Source organism: Vicugna pacos, chromosome 17 (assembly GCF_048564905.1).
Source record: "Vicugna pacos chromosome 17, VicPac4, whole genome shotgun sequence".
NCBI lineage: Eukaryota > Metazoa > Chordata > Mammalia > Artiodactyla > Camelidae > Vicugna > Vicugna pacos.
Window position 1 is genome coordinate 37,314,968 of NC_133003.1, and position 22,602 is coordinate 37,337,569.

A 22,602-nucleotide genomic window follows, 5' to 3' on the forward strand; every position below is an offset into this window, starting at 1 on the left:
AGAAAATTCTTCCTTATCCCTTCAAGTTCTATTTTTCTATGACTGAACTCTAAACTTTTCTTCCTCCAGCAGTCTCTGTCCAATACATTGTTTTTTTGTAGGCCAGGGATTGGCAAACTTTCTCTGTAAAGGGCCTGATAGTAAATATTTTTGGCTTTGTGACCAATACAGTCTTTGTGTCAACTGTTCAGCACTAAGTAGTTAAGTCAGACAACTACTCAATTCTGCCATTGTTGTTCGAAAGCAGCCATGGACAACATGTAAATGAATGAGCAGGGCTGTGTGCCAATAAAACTTTATTTACAAAAACAGGACATGGGCAGTTTTCTCCTGCAGCTTGTAATATGTCAACCCCCATTTTAGTCTATATAATTCAGGGGGCTATGGAGAGTGAGGGCAAGCAAAGGACATATGGTTTGACATGCACACAGGTCACTGAATGCTCAAATGGAGGTTTGCCCTCTGGAGAACTTGGCCTTTTGTAACCAATGGTGGGGGAAGGGGTGAAAAGTTCAGGTGTTACCAATTTATGGGTCATTAGAGTTTTAGCTATAAAGAGATTATCTCCTTAGAGATCCTACTGCTAGCTGCCTGTCACCTCCTAGATTTTTCATATAGGCCTTGAAAAAAATGTGGGTCTACTGTGAGGAACACAAGTCCAGATACCTGAGATCCACCCCACATTTGCTGCTGTGGGAAAGTCCACAGTCTCTCTTATTGAACATCTTCCAGTGTAAAGATGGGAATTCAGTTTCCAGAGAACCAGCCTCCCTTATAAAAACAATATTAATACCCTGAGCTATCCTTTATCAAGTACCTTCTATGGGTGTGGTGTTAAGTCTTTTGCATAACCAAGAGCTAGCATTTATGGAGTATTTGCTTATCCCACGCTGGATGCTCAGTGTTATATACATTATCTCATGAATTTTTCATACTTCCTGTAATGCCAGTACTAAAATTCTCTTCTCTTACCCAGAAGGGAATGAGGCTCAGGGAGAAAAAGCAACTTGCTCCAGGTCAAATTTGCTCAAATCTGAGCCTACAGCTACCTGCCCCTGGGGAGCTGACCCAGCCTCTTCTGGTCAACTTACTATCCCAGAGTCTGTCCAAGTTGCCTCCTCCTGGAGGCAATGACTCCATTCAGGGTTTGCAAGAAATTCTACCTTTGAGACGTTTGAGATGAAGGGAAAACTTCATCCCAAGAAGCAAACTGAGGGCTTTGTTAGAACATGTCACACTTAATAAAAAGCAAAGGGTGTTGATTCTTTTTCAACAACATTCTCCCGTCATTTTCCACCTCAGTTATTTGTGAAGTCTAATTAATTGCGATCATACAACCCATCCGGGCAAGACGGAAGCAGGCGAGATATACGGCAGATGAATCAGCTTTTACTATTCAGCCCCAAACTGAAGGTGCATGTCCTATGTCTGCTACTCCAACCAAATTCAAACCTTCACTCATCAAGTAAGTCTTTGTTAAAAGGCAGCTTCAGCGCAGCTGCAATCTGCTTTTTATTTACTCGCATGACTACAGAAATGCCTTATAGCTACTATCTTAATTATTCATGGTTTCTGGCAAATTAAGTCTCTTGCCTCGCCAACATCGAGAAGTGGAGGAAGTGTTCAATTCCAAAGAAATTATGCCTTCTCGGCTGTGCCGGCCAGGCAATAATAATGTTGTTGCCAAGTACCTTATGAATAGGTGCAGATCTTATTTCACTCATAGTATATGAATAAACAAAACACCCCAGGGGGACTGCCAGGTATTTTGTGTAATGGATACCTCCCGCCCCACCCTTGTTGCTCTCCAGAGTGACTGAGTCCTGAACTTTCGTACCAACAAGACTATTCAGACCAGAAGCAAGAAAAGCGACACTCTTTTATCATGAGGACGATGAAAAGTTGGATTCAGTGAAATATGTAACCTTATGATGTTTCTAGTTCATAGGCCAGAAACTTGAGCCGTACGAGGGAAGCTTCCCCTCCATACTTTAGAATTCACAATTATGGCAGAGAAATAGAGGGTATTCTCATGAGGGCCCCCATGAACCCCATTCACTCAAATAAATTACTATCGCAAAATACTTACAAATATATCTGTGCATCAATCTTTGTACCTCAAAAAATAATCATTTTACTTAAAGAGCTCTAGATGTGAGATTCTAATCATGCAGGTTCAGTGGACACTACATCCTTCCCTCCTTCTTTGGGAGGGATGTGGTCTGGGTCAGGCTGACCTCGTCCCCAGCTTCAGAAATGGGTACACTCCCACTGTGGCCAAGCCAATCAAGTGTAATTCAGGGCTTCTCAACCTTTTTATTCATTATCCCTCCCTTAAGGAGCCTTTTAAGATTTTTTTTTGTTTGCTAGTTACCCTCTCATAAATTCTAATGCCACAGGTATACTGTATATCTGTTTATGTATTGTATGTAGGTCTGTGCTTTACACGTAAAGAGAAAGATTTTTTTCCTCCCTCCCATCCCTAAAAAAATGATTTTTGCCTGCTGGGGACCATATTATTCCCTTTGAGAGTGCATGAATTATGATCCCATTCCCTGTGCCAATCAATGCATGGCACTGGAAGTGGGCACAGACCCTAAACTGGCCCATCAGAGTGCAAAATGGAAACTTTTTGGATAGTTGGTAGATATGAGAAATTCTCTTTCTTTTTGGATGGGTTGAAATGTGGACCTAAGCCCTAGAACTGCCTTGGTCATCTGCTATCATGAGGGAAGAAACCAGCTGAAGATAAAGCCAACACGTGAACAAGACTGGGCTGAAAGAATCATGGGGAACAAGCATAGTGCCCTGATCAAGCCATACCTGAAGGTTATCCCACTGCTTGATATTTTAGTTCTGTCACAAGTACCTTCTATTTATTCTATAGGTTACTTTGGGTTGGAGATTTCCTATAACCAAAAAAATATCCCAACTGAGGGAACAGACAACATCTATTAAAAGTTTCCTAAGCTCTCAGCACTGTGCTAAATATCTTACAAATCAATTAATTCTTATATCAACCTCTGTGGTTAGTATTATTATATTTCCCATTTTATAAACAACAAAACTGAAGCATAGTAAGAGTAAAGAACTTACCCATGATCATATATAGACAGAGGTAGGATTTACTCCTTTATCTATTTAACTTGGAGCATAAGGTATTAACCACTTTCTTTTACTGCCTTTCAATTCTGGACAATTTAAGTTACTACTTTCTTGGTCAAATTTGAAAGGCATTAAAGAAAATAGTTTTTTTTTTTTTTTTGCTAACAACTATGTTGTACAATGTAAAAACCTATGGTTTTCTCAAGTTTTAAAATATTCTCCAAAGACACAGAAAACTTTACAGATCATCTTCTACTTATAACTCAATACTTATAAAATAGCCATCATTAATTTTAGGTGTTCCTTCTCGTCATTGTGAGATGGTACTGGCTCAGTTACCATCCATCTTACAGAAGAGAAAACCTATAGTTTAGTAGGTTAGTCCTTCAAGTTGCTGTTCTGCTTAAAAATAATTATGGATCAACCTTATAAAGAACTAGTGAGGCTTCAGGTTTCTGGAACCATCATTTTTTGATTGGTCACTAATGGTAGAAGAGATAAAACGTTAAGTCCCCTGAATCCTTGGGGATAGAGGCACGTAGGTTGAATGGCTGGCCACGATACGTGTGTTCTCTTTTTGAAAGCTTCTCAAATGTTAAAAAGTGAAAACAAAACTACATCAGGGTCACTTCTTCTACAGAGCAAACTGAACAATGATTTCCCAGAAAAGAAAAAGGCTGAGCGGCAGACACACCTCTGGCTCCAAACAGCCAGGTGATCTGTGTAATGTGGCCAGATGAGATATACCCACAGCTCCACCATACCTTCAAACCACCACATGCTGCCCCGGTTCTCAACCTGGCTTTTGGATTCTTTCAAAATTCAAGACATCTTAGATGTGTTATCCAAAGCAGGGGCTAGGAAAGCACAAATGACCGTGTTCCTCACAATTTAACAAGGATGACACGGATGTCAAGGATGACGAGAGGACACTGATTCTTCAGACGTCCACAGTTTAACCTCAGGTGCTGGTGTTTTAACTTTGCTTGATTGATGGGAGACAATGGCTTCTCAGTATTTGAAGCTTGATCCCATATGGGACTCAACACAATGAGAGAGAAATTACAGTCATATTGAAAACGTGGTCAGAGTACAGAGAATTCAGGTACTGCAACAAAGCTATTCTACATCACAGGAAAGAAAGTGTGATGCTATCTTCCTGCAGTTAACACCAGGTATAATCTTCTGAAATGCACTGTAGATTTTTTTTTAAACCTCAAAGATATTAACTAAAGCACAGAACTTTTAAATCCACAAACATCTGATTTTTAAAAAATGAAGGGGAGCTGCAGCCCCAGAGAGACTGAATTAAGTTGCTGCATTTTTTGCCTGCAGGATGGGACCTAGCAGAGAAATAAAGAGGCTGTGTTGTGTGACAGGGAGTAAATCCAAACGTAAGCATTCCAGCACTCAGCCAAGCCACCCCTCCCTTCCCCAGCCCAGCATCCTCCTGCAAAGTGTTCACAATTTGCTGTCCTTTCTTCCAAAAGCCAGTAGACACAGAATCAGCTTTTCCTGGCTCTGCCTTGCAAGTTGGGGCTGCCTGATGGAAAGCTGAAATAAAACCAAAGGGAAGAATGCAAACCCATTCAGGCCCTTCTGACCATAAACTGGTGTGAGATCCTTGCTCCTTGAAACGCCTGCCTTCACTCCAATGAAATGAAAAAGAAGGAATCATGTGAATGTCAAAGTTGCTCCCTGCCGACCCTCTGCTGTAAAGCTACAGCTTTTTTAGCTAAGTGCCGGCGGGCAGGTACACCATCTCTCTCTAATAAATGTCTGCAAAGGCAGGGACTAATTCACAAGGGCCGCCAGATACAGAAAATTCACAAGCTTTGTCAGTTACCCAGCGCTGCAGAGCATTTGACCCAAGAGTCGAGCAGCCTGCTAAGAGTTTTGAAAGAGAGAGGTGGAGGGAAAAAGAATAAAATCATACAGGTGGAACCAGCTTCCCACGAGCGCCCGGCATCCTGCTAGGGCCCTCGGGCGCTGGGCGCCCCAGCTCACCTGGTACACGTCTCGCAGCCCGCACCACGTCCGCAGCACCTGGTGGCAAGCCCGCAGCCTCTCCGTGTACCATCTCCGCAGCGTGGACACGGTCAAGTTCCATACGAAGCGGCTGCCGCTGAACAGCAGGTCCTCCACGCCGCACATGAACACCGAAGCCATGCCTCCTTTTCCCTCTGCACCCGAGGGGTGCCTGCTCCCGCAGCTGCAGCCCAGAGAGCCCGATCCCGGCGGCCCCACCGCCTGGGCTCCCGACGCCGGCTTCTGCTGGCCGCCAGGGGTCAAGCCTTCCCCCAAACTGGTCTTTCACCGTGCGTCCTGGCCGGGCTCCGGCGGCATGCCCCGGGATTGGGCGCCTGCCAGCCAACGGCTGCGGCGGGCACACAGAAGCCCAGTGTCCACCCCGCCCGCTCGCTGGCAGCGCCGAGCAAGCTGCGCTAAGCTCCGCCAGGCGAGCCCTCGGTGCTCCCGGGGCGCGGGAAGCCCGGGCCGGCGAGGACTCCCCCTGGCGCTCCCCGAGCGCGCTGGGCAGCGGGGGGAGTGGAGCAACTCTTTGCAGGCGAACAGGAGAGCTGCATTTCAGCGCACTTGCCTTGCACGTCCTGCACACACCACACAGCACGCGCGCGCGCACCAGCCCCAGCCTCCGAATCTGCTTTGGGGAGCACCTCACTTTACAGGATCTCTGCTTGGCATCTTGTTCTGTTCACACTGATAAATATCTCTGGGCGGCACCAAGACGCAGGAGGAAAAAAAAACCTCCAAAGCATCCCTTTGGACCCCACTCCTGGGGGAACAGCCCTGAATGTTTCCTTGGTTGTGCTGAAGCCACCAGGTGAAGATACCAGTCTCAAAGCAACAGTGCGTGTGTGACTCATTCTAGCGCCTGCCTTTGCTCCTAACTTGAGGGTCTGGCAGAAAATGACAACCTGCCTATTGTTGCCTGCCAGAGGGCAGGATCCCGTGCCCCTCGCATTGTGCTAATTCCAATGCAGCAGTCAGTTCATGAGAAAAACAAAGAGCGTTCTTGGTCTCTAGCAAATAGCTTCCAGTTAGTATTTGCTGGGAAACAGGCACTCACAAGAGAATCCTTGGTTTGGTTCTAGAAAATTCAGCCTCTGGACACATGTAGCAGCAACTGCCAGCACAAACCTGCACAGGTAAATTCTCGACTCAAAACCAAAGGAAGCTGTTCCACCGCTCCTGAAGTCACCAGATAATTATGTTTTGTTTTGTTTTTTAAGTTCTCCTCCAGGAATTGATATTGCCAGAGGCATTTGGATAAAGGAGCCTGAGGAGTCCCACATATCACCAGTCCCTACTCCCCTTTGCAATATGTGTGGATTTCAGTCCCAAATAATAGTGTAGCATTGCTCACAGCAAAAGCACTGCAGCAAATTTCAGGAGGCTGTTTTCTCCTGAATCCATCGGTAGGACAAATTGTCTGTATTTTAATGGTGGTTTCACACCTGGGCTGTTATCTTTGCTATTAAGTGGCAGAAAGGGAAAGGTGCCAAAGCCTTTCTTCTGAAAGACCTCAGAAGGCTTCAGAACAAATCATCAACAAGCAGATCAGCTTTATTTCAGGTTTCAAATGTGCCTTTGGAATCTTAATTCGGGTGAAACTCAACCAGTCAAAGGAACACAAAAACCTGTCCTCAAAGTGCCTGTTGTTTTCAAAGTGACCATAATCAGGAGACTTTCAAATGACGCTTCTTTTCTTACCTTTTACTTCTTTTTATTACTAATAAAATTGCCTAAGAGTTTTTGTTGAATTCGTTAATAGGACCTAAGACCTCATCCAAGATTTGCAAACCTTTCTTCACAGTAAATCTCTATGTGCTTATTAGTACCAGCACCCTGATGATATTTTCCAAGATCACGGTCACAGAGTTCACACAAAATCAGAGTATGCTAGGTCTGAAAGGGTCAAAAGACAATAAACCAAGTCTAGTTTGAAAATCAAACGTCATCCTTCAGATGGAAAACTACTGAACTTCACACCTGGCCCACGAGTATGAGTGAATGACAGTGGTACATTTATTATTATTTTTTTAACGATGCAGTGCGACCGTGTTCTCGGAAATGTCGGGCAGCCAAGGGAATACCAGAATAAGACCTACAACAGGTCAATTATCTCCGTCTCATGACACCAACCTCTCAGAAGAGATGCTCGAGAAACACCGTGGCCATTATCTATCCGGGTAGAGGATTAATGTCAGCAGTCGATTCCAACCTCAGCTGTTTTCGTTCAAAGTTTTCAAAGTCGGTGCTTACACTGTTTTCTAGAAAACGGGATGTAGTGTAACAGGGGTTCTCAAAGTGCAGTCTCTGAACCGGCAGCATCAGCATGACCTGGGGACTTGGTAGAGATGCAAGTTCTTGGGCCCCCTCCAGAGTCAGGGCGTGGTCCCTGGTTTGAGTTCTCGCTTGGCCTCCAGGGGATTTTGACTCGTGCGTGCTAAAGATGGAGAAGCACTGTTGTAGGACATGGTAGTTAGGAGCTAAGTCTCCTAAGAGAGACACACCAGATAAATCCCTGCTCCTTAAGACCTGTGGTACCTCCTGGGGTACGTTGTACAAGCTCCTAAATCCCACAAAGCCTCAGGGTCCTCATCTACAAAATAGGGATAAGGTCGGAATCTACTGCCTAGGATTTGGGGAAGATTGAGCAAAATATTCTGTATAAAGTGTTTAGTATATGGCTGCCCAAAGATAAGCACCCAAAGGAAAAAAAAAAAATGGTCACCACCACCAAAATCAAGAAAAGTTTTTTTGTTTTTGTTTTTGTACCCAGATAAGACAGGATAAGTAAGTAAGTGTTTTTCTGTGTATTCGAAGTTAAAGTTGGGGGTGACTTGGCTTTGGAGAGCAGTCCTTTCATTTTCTCAAAGTCCCTGAAAAAAGCTCTTTGCAGCTCGTTTGTCCCCACCATGTAGCCAACCTCTCCTGGAGACTCGGAGAAGCAGTAGATGCTCCGAGGTGGATACAAGACAAGAAAAGACATCTTGTTCCCACCAATGCAGACAAGGACGCTCCTTCTGATCCAAACAGCTTTCCTCTCCTGCAGAGGGAGAAGTTCGGAGCTCTCGGGCGCAGAGGGATTTTAGAGGGAAGGGAGAGCGAGTTCTTCACACCAGGGGCTGACAGGGGGTGGCAACTGAGCCCAGGTGTGGAGGGCTGGGGGGAAGAGCGACCCAAGCTGGCATCCTTCTTAAAATGAACTAGCCACGTGGGACAAACCAGGCCCCAGACACATACCCTTGAAGCTGGTCTAAAATTTCCTGTGGAAAAGGAGCTAAATCAAGCTGGCTTCAAAATTATCTTGCTTTTTCTTTCTTTTTAATTTAAGAAGAGGATTTTTTTTTCCCACTCCAGCATCAGAGTTCCCTGCAATACACTGTAATTTCCTGCAGCTCTCTCTGGAGGCTTAAAAAGATGCTTCAGGTGACAGCATTGCTGATACACCTGGGAGTGCTGCTGCAGACGTGAAAGAGAAATTATCATTATCCCCGAGGCTCCTGTAGGCTCTCTTCTGAGCAATGAGCAGGAGGAGGAGCATAATGCCAGGGAGACAGCACAAAGTGCCACGCCCTGTCTCTAGAAGGAGCTAGCTGGTCCTCTCATAGCAGTTTCCAGCAGTCCCCTCTGCCCATCAAAAAGACAGCATCCATCTAATGCCTGCGGCTATTTTTAACCTCTACTCTCTACACAGCTGAAATGCCAATGTGGCTGAATTCTAACAGACCATGTCTGACAGGGCTTGAGGGGGGTGAAAACAAGGTCTTATTCGGTGGCTCCCAATCAGGGACCATTCTGCAACCCCGCCCACAAGGTCTGGAGGCATTTCTGGTTGTGACACCTCGGGGGCGCTCCTGGCATCTAGTGAGGAGAGGCCAGGGAGGCTGCTCCACGTCCTCCAGTGCCCAGGGCAGCCCCACAGCAAACAACTGTCTTGCACAACAACATGTCAGTGGTGCGGAGACCAAGGAAGCCTGGTCCCGTTCGACCCCACACCTGCTCTTCCTGTCACAGGACTTGTTATGGGGAAACACTCTTCCCTCTTGACATTTTCTCCCTCCAGAGGCAGGCTGGGACGTGACACTCGATAATGGTTTTCACAACTCACTAAGTGCTGAACTGTCCTCAAAGCCCACTGAGAAAGAACTGGCTTGCCACTCGCTGTCATCTCCACTTACCTTTGGTGGATATTTTTCGTAAAAACGAGGAACAGTCATTTCATCATAAGCTGCTTCTCTTTTGGCACTTTAATTTTTGGCTTTATCACTTCACTTAAATCGAGGCTCCTAGGTAGGGGTGAAGCCTTTTCTTTGGCACATTACAAAAGCAACTCCCCCCACATGGAGCCCAAGTGGAATGTGGATGTCTCCCCTGGGCTGAGCGCTGCTACTGAAATATTTCATGGCATACACAACAGAATATTGCCACTTTTCTCGGCTGGCCTAAAGATTTGTGAGGAATTCCTGTACAGGAGGTGGAGGTAGGGTGGCTGGATGGTGCTTCCTTGTGCAGGAGCACCCCAGGCATTGGAAAATGCTTAGTGACCTTGGGCTCTGCCCACCACATGCCAGTAGTGTCCCGATCACTATGACATCCACAACGAAAAGCATCTCCCCACATTTCAGATGCCCCAGGTAGGGCGGTAGCTACGCCCACTCAGAAACCACTGGTAGACGTAGGGACAGAGTCCCATTCATATTTGTTTGCCCACTGGCTGGCACATATCAGGCAATCAATACATGTTTATTGAACTGACAAATGAATGACCATTTGTCTCAACAGTGAATACAGAAAGAAGTTCATCCATTCCCCAATACGTACTTTTGTTCATTAAAAAATTACGTATTGAGTTTGCACTACATGTCAGGCAGGGAAGTAAGTACTGAGAACGCACTATGACAAAACAAAGACGATCTCTGTCTAAGCGGGACTCAGAGTAGGTGAGAAAGGCAGGCATCTGACCAACTAATACAGAGGAAGCAGGCGCTACCACGCAGGGTTATGACAGAGACGCGTGATGCAGGATGTCAGGGGCGGGGGGAGGGCCAAGGAATGCCTCCCTGAGGACGGGACACTGCAGCTGAGACCTGAGGGTTGAACAGGGAAGAAGCAGATGATGAGGGCAGTGGAGACACAGAGAGTGGTCCAAGGCAGAAAGAGCTATTAAGAACGAAGACTCTATGGCAAGAGGGATTCCCAGATTTGTGGGACTTGACAGAAAAGAGTGAGAGGGATGCTTGAGAGGTGGAAGGGCAGGGAAGCCACCTGGGAGGCAGCTACAGAGTTCCAGGGGTGAGAAGAAAGGGCTTAACTAGGATCATAGGAATGTCTACACAAGTAAGTTAAAGTCAACAGGTCCCCCAGGGATGGGGCCTAACTATGCATGTGGGGTGAGAGTCTGGTGGACAAAGCTGCCCCCTTCAAAGCAAGCACTTCCTGGGGCCTCTGGGAGGTCTGCCCAACTGTGCAGACACAGGCACCTCATTCAGGGGTCTGCATGCCCCATCCCCCTCTACATCTCGCCCACGAGGAGGAGGCTGGAGGGCTGGGGGGAGACAAGTTCTGCTTCAGTCCCACTTGAGCCAGAAGCAAGGTATTCTTGCTCCTCCCTCCTCTCCTGCTTTCTCTCCTCTTTCCTTTGGGCTGAGACAGTAAGGAGCATCCTTCAGTCTGGGCCTCAAGCAGGAGGAGATGGATGGAAGCACGCAGAGGAGTGCAATCTGGAAGAGGAGGCTACCAGCCATTATTACCATCACGCAAGGCTGACCAGTGGGCTGGTTATGTTCCGCAGCTGCCTTTATGACTGTAAATAGCTTTTTGGCACCATCAAGGGCTAAAACCACCACAGACTAAATCATATCCAGCACTGAGGCATCTATCCAACTTCCATTCTTTGGTAAACTCATTCCACTCCTAGAAGGAAAAAAACAAAGCACAGCAAAAGAAGACTTTCCCATCTTTCCTCAAAAACTCCAGCTATTATTTTAGTAAATTCAATTCTCCTTGCTCAAAGGAAAGAGGAGAGATGCTATCGCTATTGCATAGAAAAGTACAAAAAAGGGAGCAACACATTAGACTCCGTATTGTATCCATTTCTACTAGTTAATCCACTAAACGGATCATGGAAATTTTTGCCAGGTCAAATTTTAGACGTCATCAGTGTGGATGTGGAAGCACTCCAAGGGAAAGAAGGTTCCAAGGAAGCCCATGTAGATCAGAGAGAAAGAGCTGAGTTTGTTCTTGAAAGAAGAAATAGTATCAATCTTGTGATGTCCCTCCCACCCCCATAATTTGTCACCTTTTATTTACACTTAATTTACATGCACACCAACAATGACAAAAATAAAATAGTAATAAATCGGTCTATATAACACCCTTTTCTGAATAAATAAAGGCAGCTCCACATATAGCATCAGTCGATATTCATAATATTCTCCCAAGGTCAAATGGAGAAAGGTACTGCTGGCCCCATTTCTTGGATAAAGCAACTGAGGCACAGAAAAACTGGATGGCTTGCTGGAGATCAGTGGAAAAAGCATTTAAAAGCTTAAATAGTATACCTGCTAATTTTTAAATTTTTTAATTGAGAAATAAAAGGACACTTTTCTGTATTTGTGAGTTATGACTTGTTTTGGCCTCATAGTAAGATGTATAGGGTATGGATGGTTCTAGGACTTATTTAATATCTAAGAACTTAATGTGACAAAATGGCCTTTGGGTTTACTCAGTTTAAATAAGAACAAAACAATCAGGAGAAGAAAAAGAAAATCTATAATGAAAAGTAACTGAATTTTTTACGGGAAATAAGAGAGTTACTACTTAAAACCCAATGACCTTCACGCCTATACAATGAAGGGTAGAAGAAAAAAAAAGATACATGAAAAATCTTGACTTTCTAAAGATCAACTGTACTATCTACGTACAGATAATGGTAGTAAAATGAAAAACAGAAATTAGCCAAGATCAGTAGGCTTCAAAGTAGTGAAAACTCTCAAGGCCAAGTACACTCTGGCTATCAAGCAAATATGGGCAATAGGTTATAAAAATAGATCATTTCCCCATTATTACTAAAAAATACAGAATGATTTGGTAGGATTATTGCTAGGAATTTCAACTATCTGGCCCTTAAGCAGCAAGAGCAAAATAAAAGCAAAGTCTAGCATACAAAAAAAAAGGGGGGGGCATAAAAGTTTTTCTTATGTCTTGCTATCTTAAAATTAACTTGAAGTTGTCAACAGCAAAATATTGTTTTCAACTATAAAATAGGTTGTCTACAAGAAGAAAAAGAGGTCAAAAGCAGCAGGCTACCGGCCTCAAAGCTTATGAATATTTTATGAAGTTAAGAAAGCAGTTGTGTGTTCTTCAGACCTAGAGTTCAGAGAGCTCCAGGCAGCATTCGAGAGGAATGAACAGAAGAATGCTATGATCTGGTCTTGAGTCAATAACAGATGAGGAAAACAAGTTTCATTTCTGAAGAACCTGGCACCAAAGAAATTTAAGGAAGACCTCCTTACTGTAAAAAGATCCATTAGTATCTCAGTCTGGTAGACTTACAGATAATGTTGGTTTCTTCTTTATATGTTTATGTATTTTGGCAGATGGTGTTGGTTGTCTATCCATCAGCCATTTACTCCCTTTTCAGAGACTCTGATTTTCTGGATGGCCATTTTCTATGTCCCTGGGATGAAGAATGATTGTTCTTAGGGAAGGCATTACCATGCTGGCAATAAAATATAAAGTGAAGCTTTCTAAAGAGCTCTGGAAATGATTTCCCTCTTTGAAGAGCTGGAACAACACAAGAATTCTGTCAGTACACTTCTTAATTCCTGTTTGGGGCACTGCTGAATGGAGATACAATGCTCTGAGCTACAGCAGCCATCTTGTGACCAAGAAGACAAATGCTGACAGCAAAGATAATAGAAAAAAGGACAGTAAAAGCCTAGGTCCTTGATGACATTGTTTAGATGTCAAACCAACTCAGGAGCAGCCTATTTTCAAATGATTTGTAATGAGATAAAAACAATAAATGACCTTACAAAGTTTAAGCTGCTTTTAGCTGGGTGTTTTGTTACTTTCAATAGATCACATTATAAATCTTAACTACAAAGCTATAGAAATCAAGACAGCGTAGTACTGGAATAAGGACAGACATACAGATTAATGAAATGGAATCTAGAGTCCAGAAATAAATCCTCACATGTATGGTCAGCTGATTTTTGACAAAAGTCCCAACATCATTCAATAGGAAAGCACAGTCTTTTCAACAAGTGGTGTTGGGACAACTGAATAGCCACATGCAAAAGAATGAATTTGAACCCTACCTCACACCATACACAAAAATCAACTCAACATAGACCAAAGAACTAAAAGTAAAAGCTAAATCTATGAAATTTGGAAGAAAACATAATTATGTATCTTTGTGATATTGGATTTGGCAGTGGTTTCTTAGATACACCATGAAAAGCATAAGTAACAAAAAAATAAATTGGACTTCACCAAAATTAAAAACTTCTGTGCTTCAAAGAATGCTATGAAGAAAATGAAAAAAACAAGCCACTGACTGGGAGAAAGTATCTGTAAATCTTATATCTGATAAAGAACTATATCCAGACTATATAATGAGCAACAATTCAATCATGAAAAGACTAACAGCCCAATTTAAAAATGGGCAAGAGATTTGAATATACATTTCTTTAAAGCAGATACACGAACGCCTAGTAAGCACATGAAAAAACACTCAACATCATTGATCTTTAGGGAACCAAAAATCAAAGCTACAATGATACATCACTCCACAACTGCTAGAATGACTATGATCGAAACGTGGACAATAACAAGTGTTGCCGAGGATATGGAGAAATACTCACATATTACTGGTAATGTGAAGTTGTGCAGCTGCTGTGGAAAGACTGTATAGGTTAAACATAGAATGTTCATGTGACCCAACAATTCCATTCCTATGCATTTCCCAAAAGAAGTGAAAACAGGTGTTTAAAAGAACCCTTGTACACAAGTGTTTATAGCACTGCTATTCATAATATCCAAATGGTGTAAACAACCCTCATGTCTCTCAGCTGATGAACAGATTTTTTAAAAAGTAGTATGTTCATATAATGTAATATTACATAGCAATAAAAAGGAATGGGGTATATATACCCAAGAGAATCAAAAATATTTGCTCACACAAAAACTTGTGCGTAACATTCATAGCAACATTATTCATAAGAGCCAAAAAGTGGAAACAACTCAAATGTCAGTTGATGAGTGGATACATAACATGTGGCATAGCCATGTAATGGAATATTATCAGCCATAAAAAGGAAGGAAGTACTGACACATGCTACAACATGGAGGAATCTTGAAAACATTGTGGTAAACAAACAACAACAAAATAAGCTAGACAAAGAGGCCATATATCCAGAGACAGAAGGTAGATTACTGGTTGCCAAGCGATTGGGGAGATGGAGTGGAGAGTGACTGTCAATGGGCGTGGAGTTTCTTTTGGGGGAAATGAAAATAATCTGGAATTGGGTAATGGTGATACTTGCAAAACCTTGTGAATACACGAAAAAACCATTGAATTGTACACTTATTTAAAAAGGGTGACTTTTGCAGTATGTATATAAAATTAAAAAATCAAGAATAAATAATCAAGCCATCAATACAAAATACAAAACTTTAAAAAAGGATACATGCTACAACATGGATGAATCTCCAAAACATATGCTAAGTGTTAAGAAGCCAGTCATAAAAAACCCACATATTTTATGACTCTGTTTACATAAAATGTCCAGATTAGGCAAATCTATAGAGATAGAAAATAGATTAGTGGCTTCCCAGGGCTGAGGGAGTTTGGAGGGGGTGGTGGGGGAAATGAGTGACTGCTAATGAGTACAGAGTTTCTTTTTAAGACAATGAAAATGTCCTAAAGTTAGATTATTGTGATAGTGCACAACTTTGTAAATAAACTAAAAGCCGTTAAGTGTTCACTAAACAGTTGAGTTTTATGGTATGTGAGTTATATCTCAAGGATATTATCAAAAAAAAAGGTAAAGGCATAGAGCACATATTAACCCTTTACCTATTTTAGCTAAATATTCTGCAAAGAGCATGTGATATTTATTTCTTCAGGAAAAAGTGTTAACATTTCTCTTGATTGGAAAAACAAAAAGCCTATCTTACAAAAAAAAAAAAAGGAAAAATAAAAACAGGAAAGAAGTACTGCATACGAATTCCACCGTGAAACTGAATGTACACACATATAGAAAAGAAACTGGAGGAAAATGCATCAAATTTTAATAGTAGTGATTTGAGTTAGGATCACTGGCTGATTTTAATTTACTTTGGAGGAGGCTTTCTTTTCCTGGTTTTCTATATCAGCACAGATTACTTTTCAATATCTAATTTTGAAATGTACACGCAATCGTACAAGAGGCTGCTCAGTGAATGAAATGTGAGCCTCTCTCCCGTTCTTGTTTCACAGCTCCTCATTTCCAGGGCTGCCATGTAAGACTGTTCAAGTTGTTTACTGCATAACAGCATCTGGCTGAGGCACTGACTGGAGGTCATAATCTAGCCTGGGTTCTGCTGGAGAAGGCATAACTCCTGGCTCAGAGGAAAGAGTCCTTTTCATCTAAACCACATGAAAATGTTATGCAGGTGGCAGCCTGGCCCTTTCCTTCCCCCAAAGTCTACCACTGTGCCTAGTTCCTTGTCTACCCTCCCCTGAAATAGCCTGTGTTATCTAAATATATACATTACACTTGTATGCAGGTAACAGTTATTTTAAAAGAATAAAGAAATAGCAGGAAAAGGCAATACAATGTAATCAGAATTCAAGTACTTCTAAAGAAGTCATTCAAGGTAGTATGGTAAAACTGGATTTAAAGGAAGGAAAACATATTCTGAACAAACAAGGCTTAAGGAAAGAATCTTGAGTGCAATAATTTTTGGGTTGTTTTCCACCTTCACAGTCCACAATTCACCCACATTGTTTAAGCAGCAAATGAAATTGGTTGTATCCATTGCCAAGCGGGTTGATACTTGGTATTTCGATCGCCACACTCCCCACGGCTTAGAAGAGCATGGTGGTGTGTATGTGGTCCAGCTGCCACGGCAGAAAGCTTCAGAATTTTAATCTGCTGAGAAACCCGAGAGTAAATGTCCCCACGTGAAGACTGGCACTTCCATTTCATTCATTCTCCTGTCCTTCAAAACAAGGAGTATTGCTCAAACATATATCCTAGGGCATGCAATTAATTTGTATCTCTATATTTATTCAACTTGGGCCGAAGTTTCTCTTTGTTGAGAAAAAGTGATGGTTCAATCAGTAATAATCCTGATTACGAGATCTGATTACAAGACTCTCTGTAACTCTGAATAACCTTTTAAACTATAGTGTATGTTTCTGGTTCAGGTTTTGCCTCATGACAGGCCATTCTGGTCTTCTTTTGGGTTCCAACTCTTTTGCCTCAGGCCCTTCCTATTTGTTCCTTCAGTCCTGAACACTCTTTTCTACCCTAGGATTTCAACCAGGGAACCCTCCTTCATTTTTCAAGCCTTAGTTGGAAGGTCGATCCCCTGAAGCAGGTGACTGCCCATCACAGCCACTTGACCTTTCCCTCTCATAATACCCATCATATTTAAAATCACCTGCTTGATGTCTGATTTCACCACTCGCCCATAAGCTCCCTGAGTGCGGGAACGATGCCTGTCGAGAAGCAATGTGAAAGCTACCCATGGCCCTACAGGAGGACAGCCTTTCCTTATTAAAAAAAAAAAAATGGAATGAGAGCCAAAAATAATAAGGCTTGGAACCTACTCCCTAGGTCTAGAAGCATTTTCCAAGGAAGAACCAGGGAGAAACCTGAGGCTGGTACTGGATTCGCTCAGATCACTGGAAGAAGACAAACAATGGAATAAAATAGTTGTGACCCAGAAGGGGATCTGATGGCTTAAGTGTGCCATACATTTCTAACAGATGTTGAAGACACTGTGTGCTAAGACAGAAACTGATGTGTAAGATTTCTGGAGCTGAACCATTTTAGTTTTAATTTGACCTGATTCAAATGGGCCTTGACAGTAGCAGCAGGGATTATCTGAGACATATTTGTCCTCCTAAGTGGCTTAGTTCTCTAAGCCCCTTTTCAAGAGTGCTTTGGGATGTTCAGAAACCAGTTCTGTTTCTGTTGCTTCAAGTTATGCTACGAGCAGGGTAAGAAGACTTGAACTCATTTGCCTGGCAGATTTGCTCTCCGTTTCTATTTCTAAAACAGAATACTTAAGCTTGTTAACTGATTAACTGCAAGAGTGCAGAGAATGTCAACGGTTATCGGCATTCTTTGCCTCCATTTGGAATCCCATGCTCTGTACACACACAGTTTTAGAGAAGATAAAGATTTAAAATAAATAAGCAAGGCAGCATAGACATATATAAAATGTAAACATTACATTTACATGATAAAGCACGACTGTCATAAACATCGGATGATGATCAAGTTGGAGGAGAATTTTCACAAGCCCACAATCACTGAAACTGCTTCAGGAAAGAAAAGCATCCAGATTAATCAAGTTTCTTTTCACAAAAGTGAAAACTTAACAGAGACTGGCCCTCTTCCTTATTAGTCCATCCAAGTAAATAAAGTACATGGCAAAGAAGAGGGAATATGTACCATCAGGGACCAGGGGTAGGACCCCAAATAATTTTACCAATTAGAAATTGAATTCACCATTTTTAATCTAAAAGAGTCATGCAGACTTTGCACTCTTCTTCATTATACATCTTTGATTTTCTTTCTAAAAATACAGTAAGTAAAACTGATGCTCCAGGAAGATGCACATGTTTATTTCTGGTTTCCCATAATCTCTTAGGACACCTCCCAGTACCCAGATGAAGAGAGTGCATTACCCCAGGGTAAGAAGCGCAGAGGCAGACACTAGGGGATACAGTCATTATCATCTACACAGACTTTAGAAAGGCTTTTAGCTTATGCCTATGTAGAGAGAAATCTTCTGGAATCTCAGAGACTCCAATCATAGCACATCCCACATTATAGTGAACTTCTAACTTCTCATGTTTATCCAACTGTTACGCTAATGGGGCTGTGCCCAAGATACATTCAGCCCGAAATGATTAGCCTAAACCAGTTATGGTAATCCCACTCTCCTCGCTGTGTGCTTATGACCTGGTCTTGGCCCTGGGGACCTAGGGAAAAGTCACCTGAGAGGGCTTCTGGGAAACCTTGCCTGGGAGGTGGTGAGCCCTCCTGCTGCCATCCTGAGGGTGAAGCCAGTGCAGAGATCTGATTGAAGCCAGACAATTACCAAGAAGAAAAACTGGAGCTGTCAAGCACTGTGTGTGGGCTGGAGGATGCCTGCTTATATGAGACGTCTCCTGATTAATTAAGCCAACTAATAAATGCGGCTCCTCTATTACTTTAGGAGATCTTTGGCAATACACTCTACATTAGACTGGAAGCTTCATCAAAGGCAAGATGTATGATTTATTTATCTTTGTATCCTAGAGCCGAATGCAACATCCTACAGAAAGTAGGGGTTTAATTAATATATGTAGGACTAAACTGAACAAGTTTTCAACTTTATGATGTATGAAGTGAATTTTTCAATCAATCCTATGTCTCCTGGACATCTAATATCCAAATGATCAACCCAGATTTTAGACACCATGACATGAAGGTAGCTGAGGGTTGCTGGTGCCAGAAGCTAGTACATTCGTCCTCAATATACTGTTTATATCATGCATGACATACAGCAATCAAAAGAGATAAGGAACCAATGAGATACAAGTATGGAAATGGCTGGTGGAAGATCAAAAGCGATTATTTTGTTTAAAAGAAGCACAATTCCGGAATGTCTGGATGACAGGATATTCAAGGAGAGAATGCAGGAGAGGAAAAGCGCTGTGTGTCTGTGGAACACCCCAGAGGCCATGCCAGGGGCAGCTGGACGTGTAGACAATCCAGATGACACTGTGTGGAAAACAGAAAGGCTACCTAAGACCGCATCACTTCCTCTGAATGAACTGCTCAGATCACAGAGGAGCTTTGAGGTTTTGCATGAATTCAGGGGCCTCAAATGGGCACACAGATAGTTAATTCTTGGAAAAGGAAGATATACTCCTTCAGGATACTCTTAAGAAAAGAACTGGTAGGTCAGACATTGCCATCGTGGAGTTGACACCCACTAACCTACCCTAACGTCCTCAACCACTCAGAAGGATTGTCACCATCCCCACTTTAAAACTGGCCTAAGTAATTACTGGAAAGTAATCAATGGAAGCAATTACTTCCATTAACCAAGGAATTCATCTAATAATAAATGCAACAGACAATGCCTTGGAAGGTAGCACGCTACCAGAGGTCCTTTTGCAGCAAAGTAAAAGCACTCAGGGACAAGGATTTCAACAAGAAAGAAGAGAACCTTTTCTCACTAGATAAGTGGAGAAGTAGGTGCCATTCCTGCCATTACTGCTTACCCCTTGAGACTAGGAGATATCGGGCGCTATTCAAATACAGTCACAGGATCCCTCACAGAGCAGAGAAACAGGCTCAACAGGTTTTGAAGTGTAGAAACCTTAAATTATGCATCTAATGTGATCAGCTAGAAAATAAAAGAGGCTTAAGGACATGGTCAGACCTTACAAGTTCACATGTACTCTGTTTGTGAAATATATCATTCTCCCTCTCTGTTCCACGGGTGTGCAGGCATAGACACACACACACACACACACACAGGTAACCCTTTGCACATTTTAATTCTACCTAGAATCAGAGACAAGTCTATTCCTAAGGGTACTTTCTTCTGGATTCTCTGAAATAAAAGCTAAATAGGAAATACACAGCAAATGTATTTCTGCCCATGAGATTTTTGCCCCACTAATAGAACTCTGAAAAATTAACATTAAAAAAATGTACAGCCTTTCTAATCTAGAAGATTCTTTTTATGATACTATTTTCTTTAATACTAAAGATGAAAAGAGTATGATTTTACATTTAAACCTGTTTATTAGAAGCATCACATACTAACTTCTGCTCCTGCATATTGATTTCTTGTTGAAGCATCCATCAATCATTTGATCTTTATCATAACCTATGAAATAGGTATTATTATTACCTGTATGCTACAGATGGCAAATCTGAGGCTAAGAGAGCTTAGAGAGTGACAGGTTAGATTCAGAGACTGGAAAAAGCCAGACATTGGGCTACCAAGAAGCCCACAAACAAGGCAGAGCAGGGAATTTGGTGCTTTGTACTGAGAAAAGTTGGGCGCAAACAAAGTAGGTCAAGAAAGACGAAAAGCCAAGTTCATCTGAGCAACTGGGAATGAGGGCAGCAACAAAGGAGGACAAGGCCTGGGGAAAGGTGAGTCAGTGGTTCAGAATCCAAAACTCCATGGGAATGGAAAGAAGGTGTGAGAAGTCTTGTTAGACCCAGGCATGTCCCACGAGGGCAGCACCATGAATGTCTGCCTCAGAGTTTTTTCCTCAGGGCCTATCGCAGTGCTGGTACATTAACAGGCAATCAAAGAAAGCTTGTTGAAGTAGACAGGAAGGAAAAGGGGTTAGAAATGTGGTCCAGCAGCCTGGGAGAGAAATGTGGGGTGCCAGCTTTATCTGTTAAAGCTCTTTGTTTGCAAGTGACAGAAACATAAGTCTAAGTAATCTAAGCAAAACGGGGCATTTATGGGCTTATGTGATGAAAATGGAGAACAGGTAGGCCGGATAGGCCTTATGGATGCCAAGAACTTTTTCTTTCTCCTTGCCCTCACTACTGACTGCTTCCTTTGTGTGGTTCATTCATTCTCTCCAGGGTGCTATCGCAACAGGGTATAAAACTACAACCAAAGACAGCTCCAGATGTATATTCTTACAGCCTACTAATCAGAGAAGAAACAGACCTCTCCTCTGCCAGCTCTAGTAGGTTAAGTTATGGGAAAGGATGCTGACTATCATAAGGACTGTGGCCAGGCTGGAGGGGTGGGGTGTATGTGTAGTGACTGGCTCAGCCACAAGCAGGAGCCATCCTAGGGTCCAGGAGGGTAGGGTATCATGACTGGCAGCCCCCTGCTACAACTTGGTTGGAAGTTTGGAAACACTTCTCCAGAGTAAAGAGAGTTCCTATACCAGAAGAAGAGAATAAAGAGAGATGCTGGGCAGCAGAAACAATAGACGTTCTCTACCACATCTCTTGCCCTTGGGGCAAACCAACACCCAGGCTAAGGTAGAACATGGCTAAACCATGGCATCCTTGCTCTGGAACACATCATAATGACTAGCTTACCTCAATACCATATTTCCCAGTCCTGCTTTCATTTGTGCCAGAAATTAAATAATCCATGGTGATCTGCTTTCTGGTTGGCAGAAAGGGCCTTCTAGTTCCATGGAAGTCCATCCAGCTGAAGTTTAAATTGAACTTGGTGTCTCTTAGTGCAAGAGCACCCCCAGGATATGCACCATATTAACAATAACAGCCTTTATGTTAATGTGATTCTAAATAACATTATCTTACATTTTCAATGTTTGGTTATATGGCACCTTGGGTATAATACTTATTAAAATCTTCTATCTGTTCCAGGAAGAGATGCATAATTTTTTCACTCCAAGAATATCAATACCAACACATTATTAATTTTACTGGGATCTCATAAACCTAAAAGCTTAAAACATTATTAAAAAGGCCCTCACCATTGCCATCTGGGAGGCTATATCATTTCCTTTCCATAAACCCAGCACAAAAAGATACAAGGTGTTGAACACTAAAATCTTTTGCCAAGGTTGGCTTAATGTTTTTAAACGGCTAAAGGCATACTCACATTCTCATTGGCCCAAAAGCTCCAAGTCTGGTGAACAACGGCTCTTGCAAAAACCAGCACTGGATTCCAGCCGACACTCTACAGCAGTGCACACAACTTTGCTGTTAAGATGCCAGCTGTGCAAGGCTCAAACCAAAGTTTCCCAGGGCATCTGGATCCTTCTAGTCAACAGTCCTCATTCCTAGAGGCTTCTTCCTTCCTAGCCAGTAAGAAGGAGCTTGTCTCTCCAGCTAACTGCCCCTGTAAACAGTCTTGCCATGTTTCCTTTGTACAATATTCACTCTCCCTCCAGTCCTCATCTCCAACTGCTGGAGGTAAAAAGAAGTGAGAAACTGCTAAGTGATGCCGCCTCCTCATTTGCAACTCACCTATCACCTCCTCAGAAGCCGGTTCAGTCAGCTTTGTGGCAGCAAATATGGTCTTTATGGCAGGTCCCCACAGCTGTCAATGGATACGATGTTTAGTCAATTCTTAACCTATTATGGTTAATGTCAGGTTGTTGAGCAAGTATCTGCTCCAGCATTTGAAAAGAATGTCTTTAAGGAGCTTCCTGAAATTGGACTTGGTTTAAGGGACATGTGGTGACAGATGCCGCCACTCCAGCCCCTGGCAACACTGTATGTGGGCTTTCGCCCAGTA

The 22,602-nt window shown here is 42.7% G+C and overlaps 1 protein-coding gene across 2 annotated transcripts in view; it reads right to left on the reverse strand.

The window, feature by feature from the left end:
• The window catches only part of FRMD4B (FERM domain containing 4B), a 284,737-nt gene that overhangs the window by 161,701 nt on the left and 100,434 nt on the right, over positions 1-22,602 (reverse strand). Inside the window, exon 1 of one of the 2 annotated variants that reach the window (XM_072941677.1) lies at positions 5,113-5,598. The exons of the other annotated variant lie outside the window; for it this stretch is intronic. Coding sequence (XP_072797778.1) covers positions 5,113-5,274 — 162 coding nt within the window. The 5' untranslated portion in view covers positions 5,275-5,598. Of the gene's footprint in view, positions 1-5,112; positions 5,599-22,602 lie in introns of those variants that run through there. 2 annotated transcript variants of the gene reach the window in all.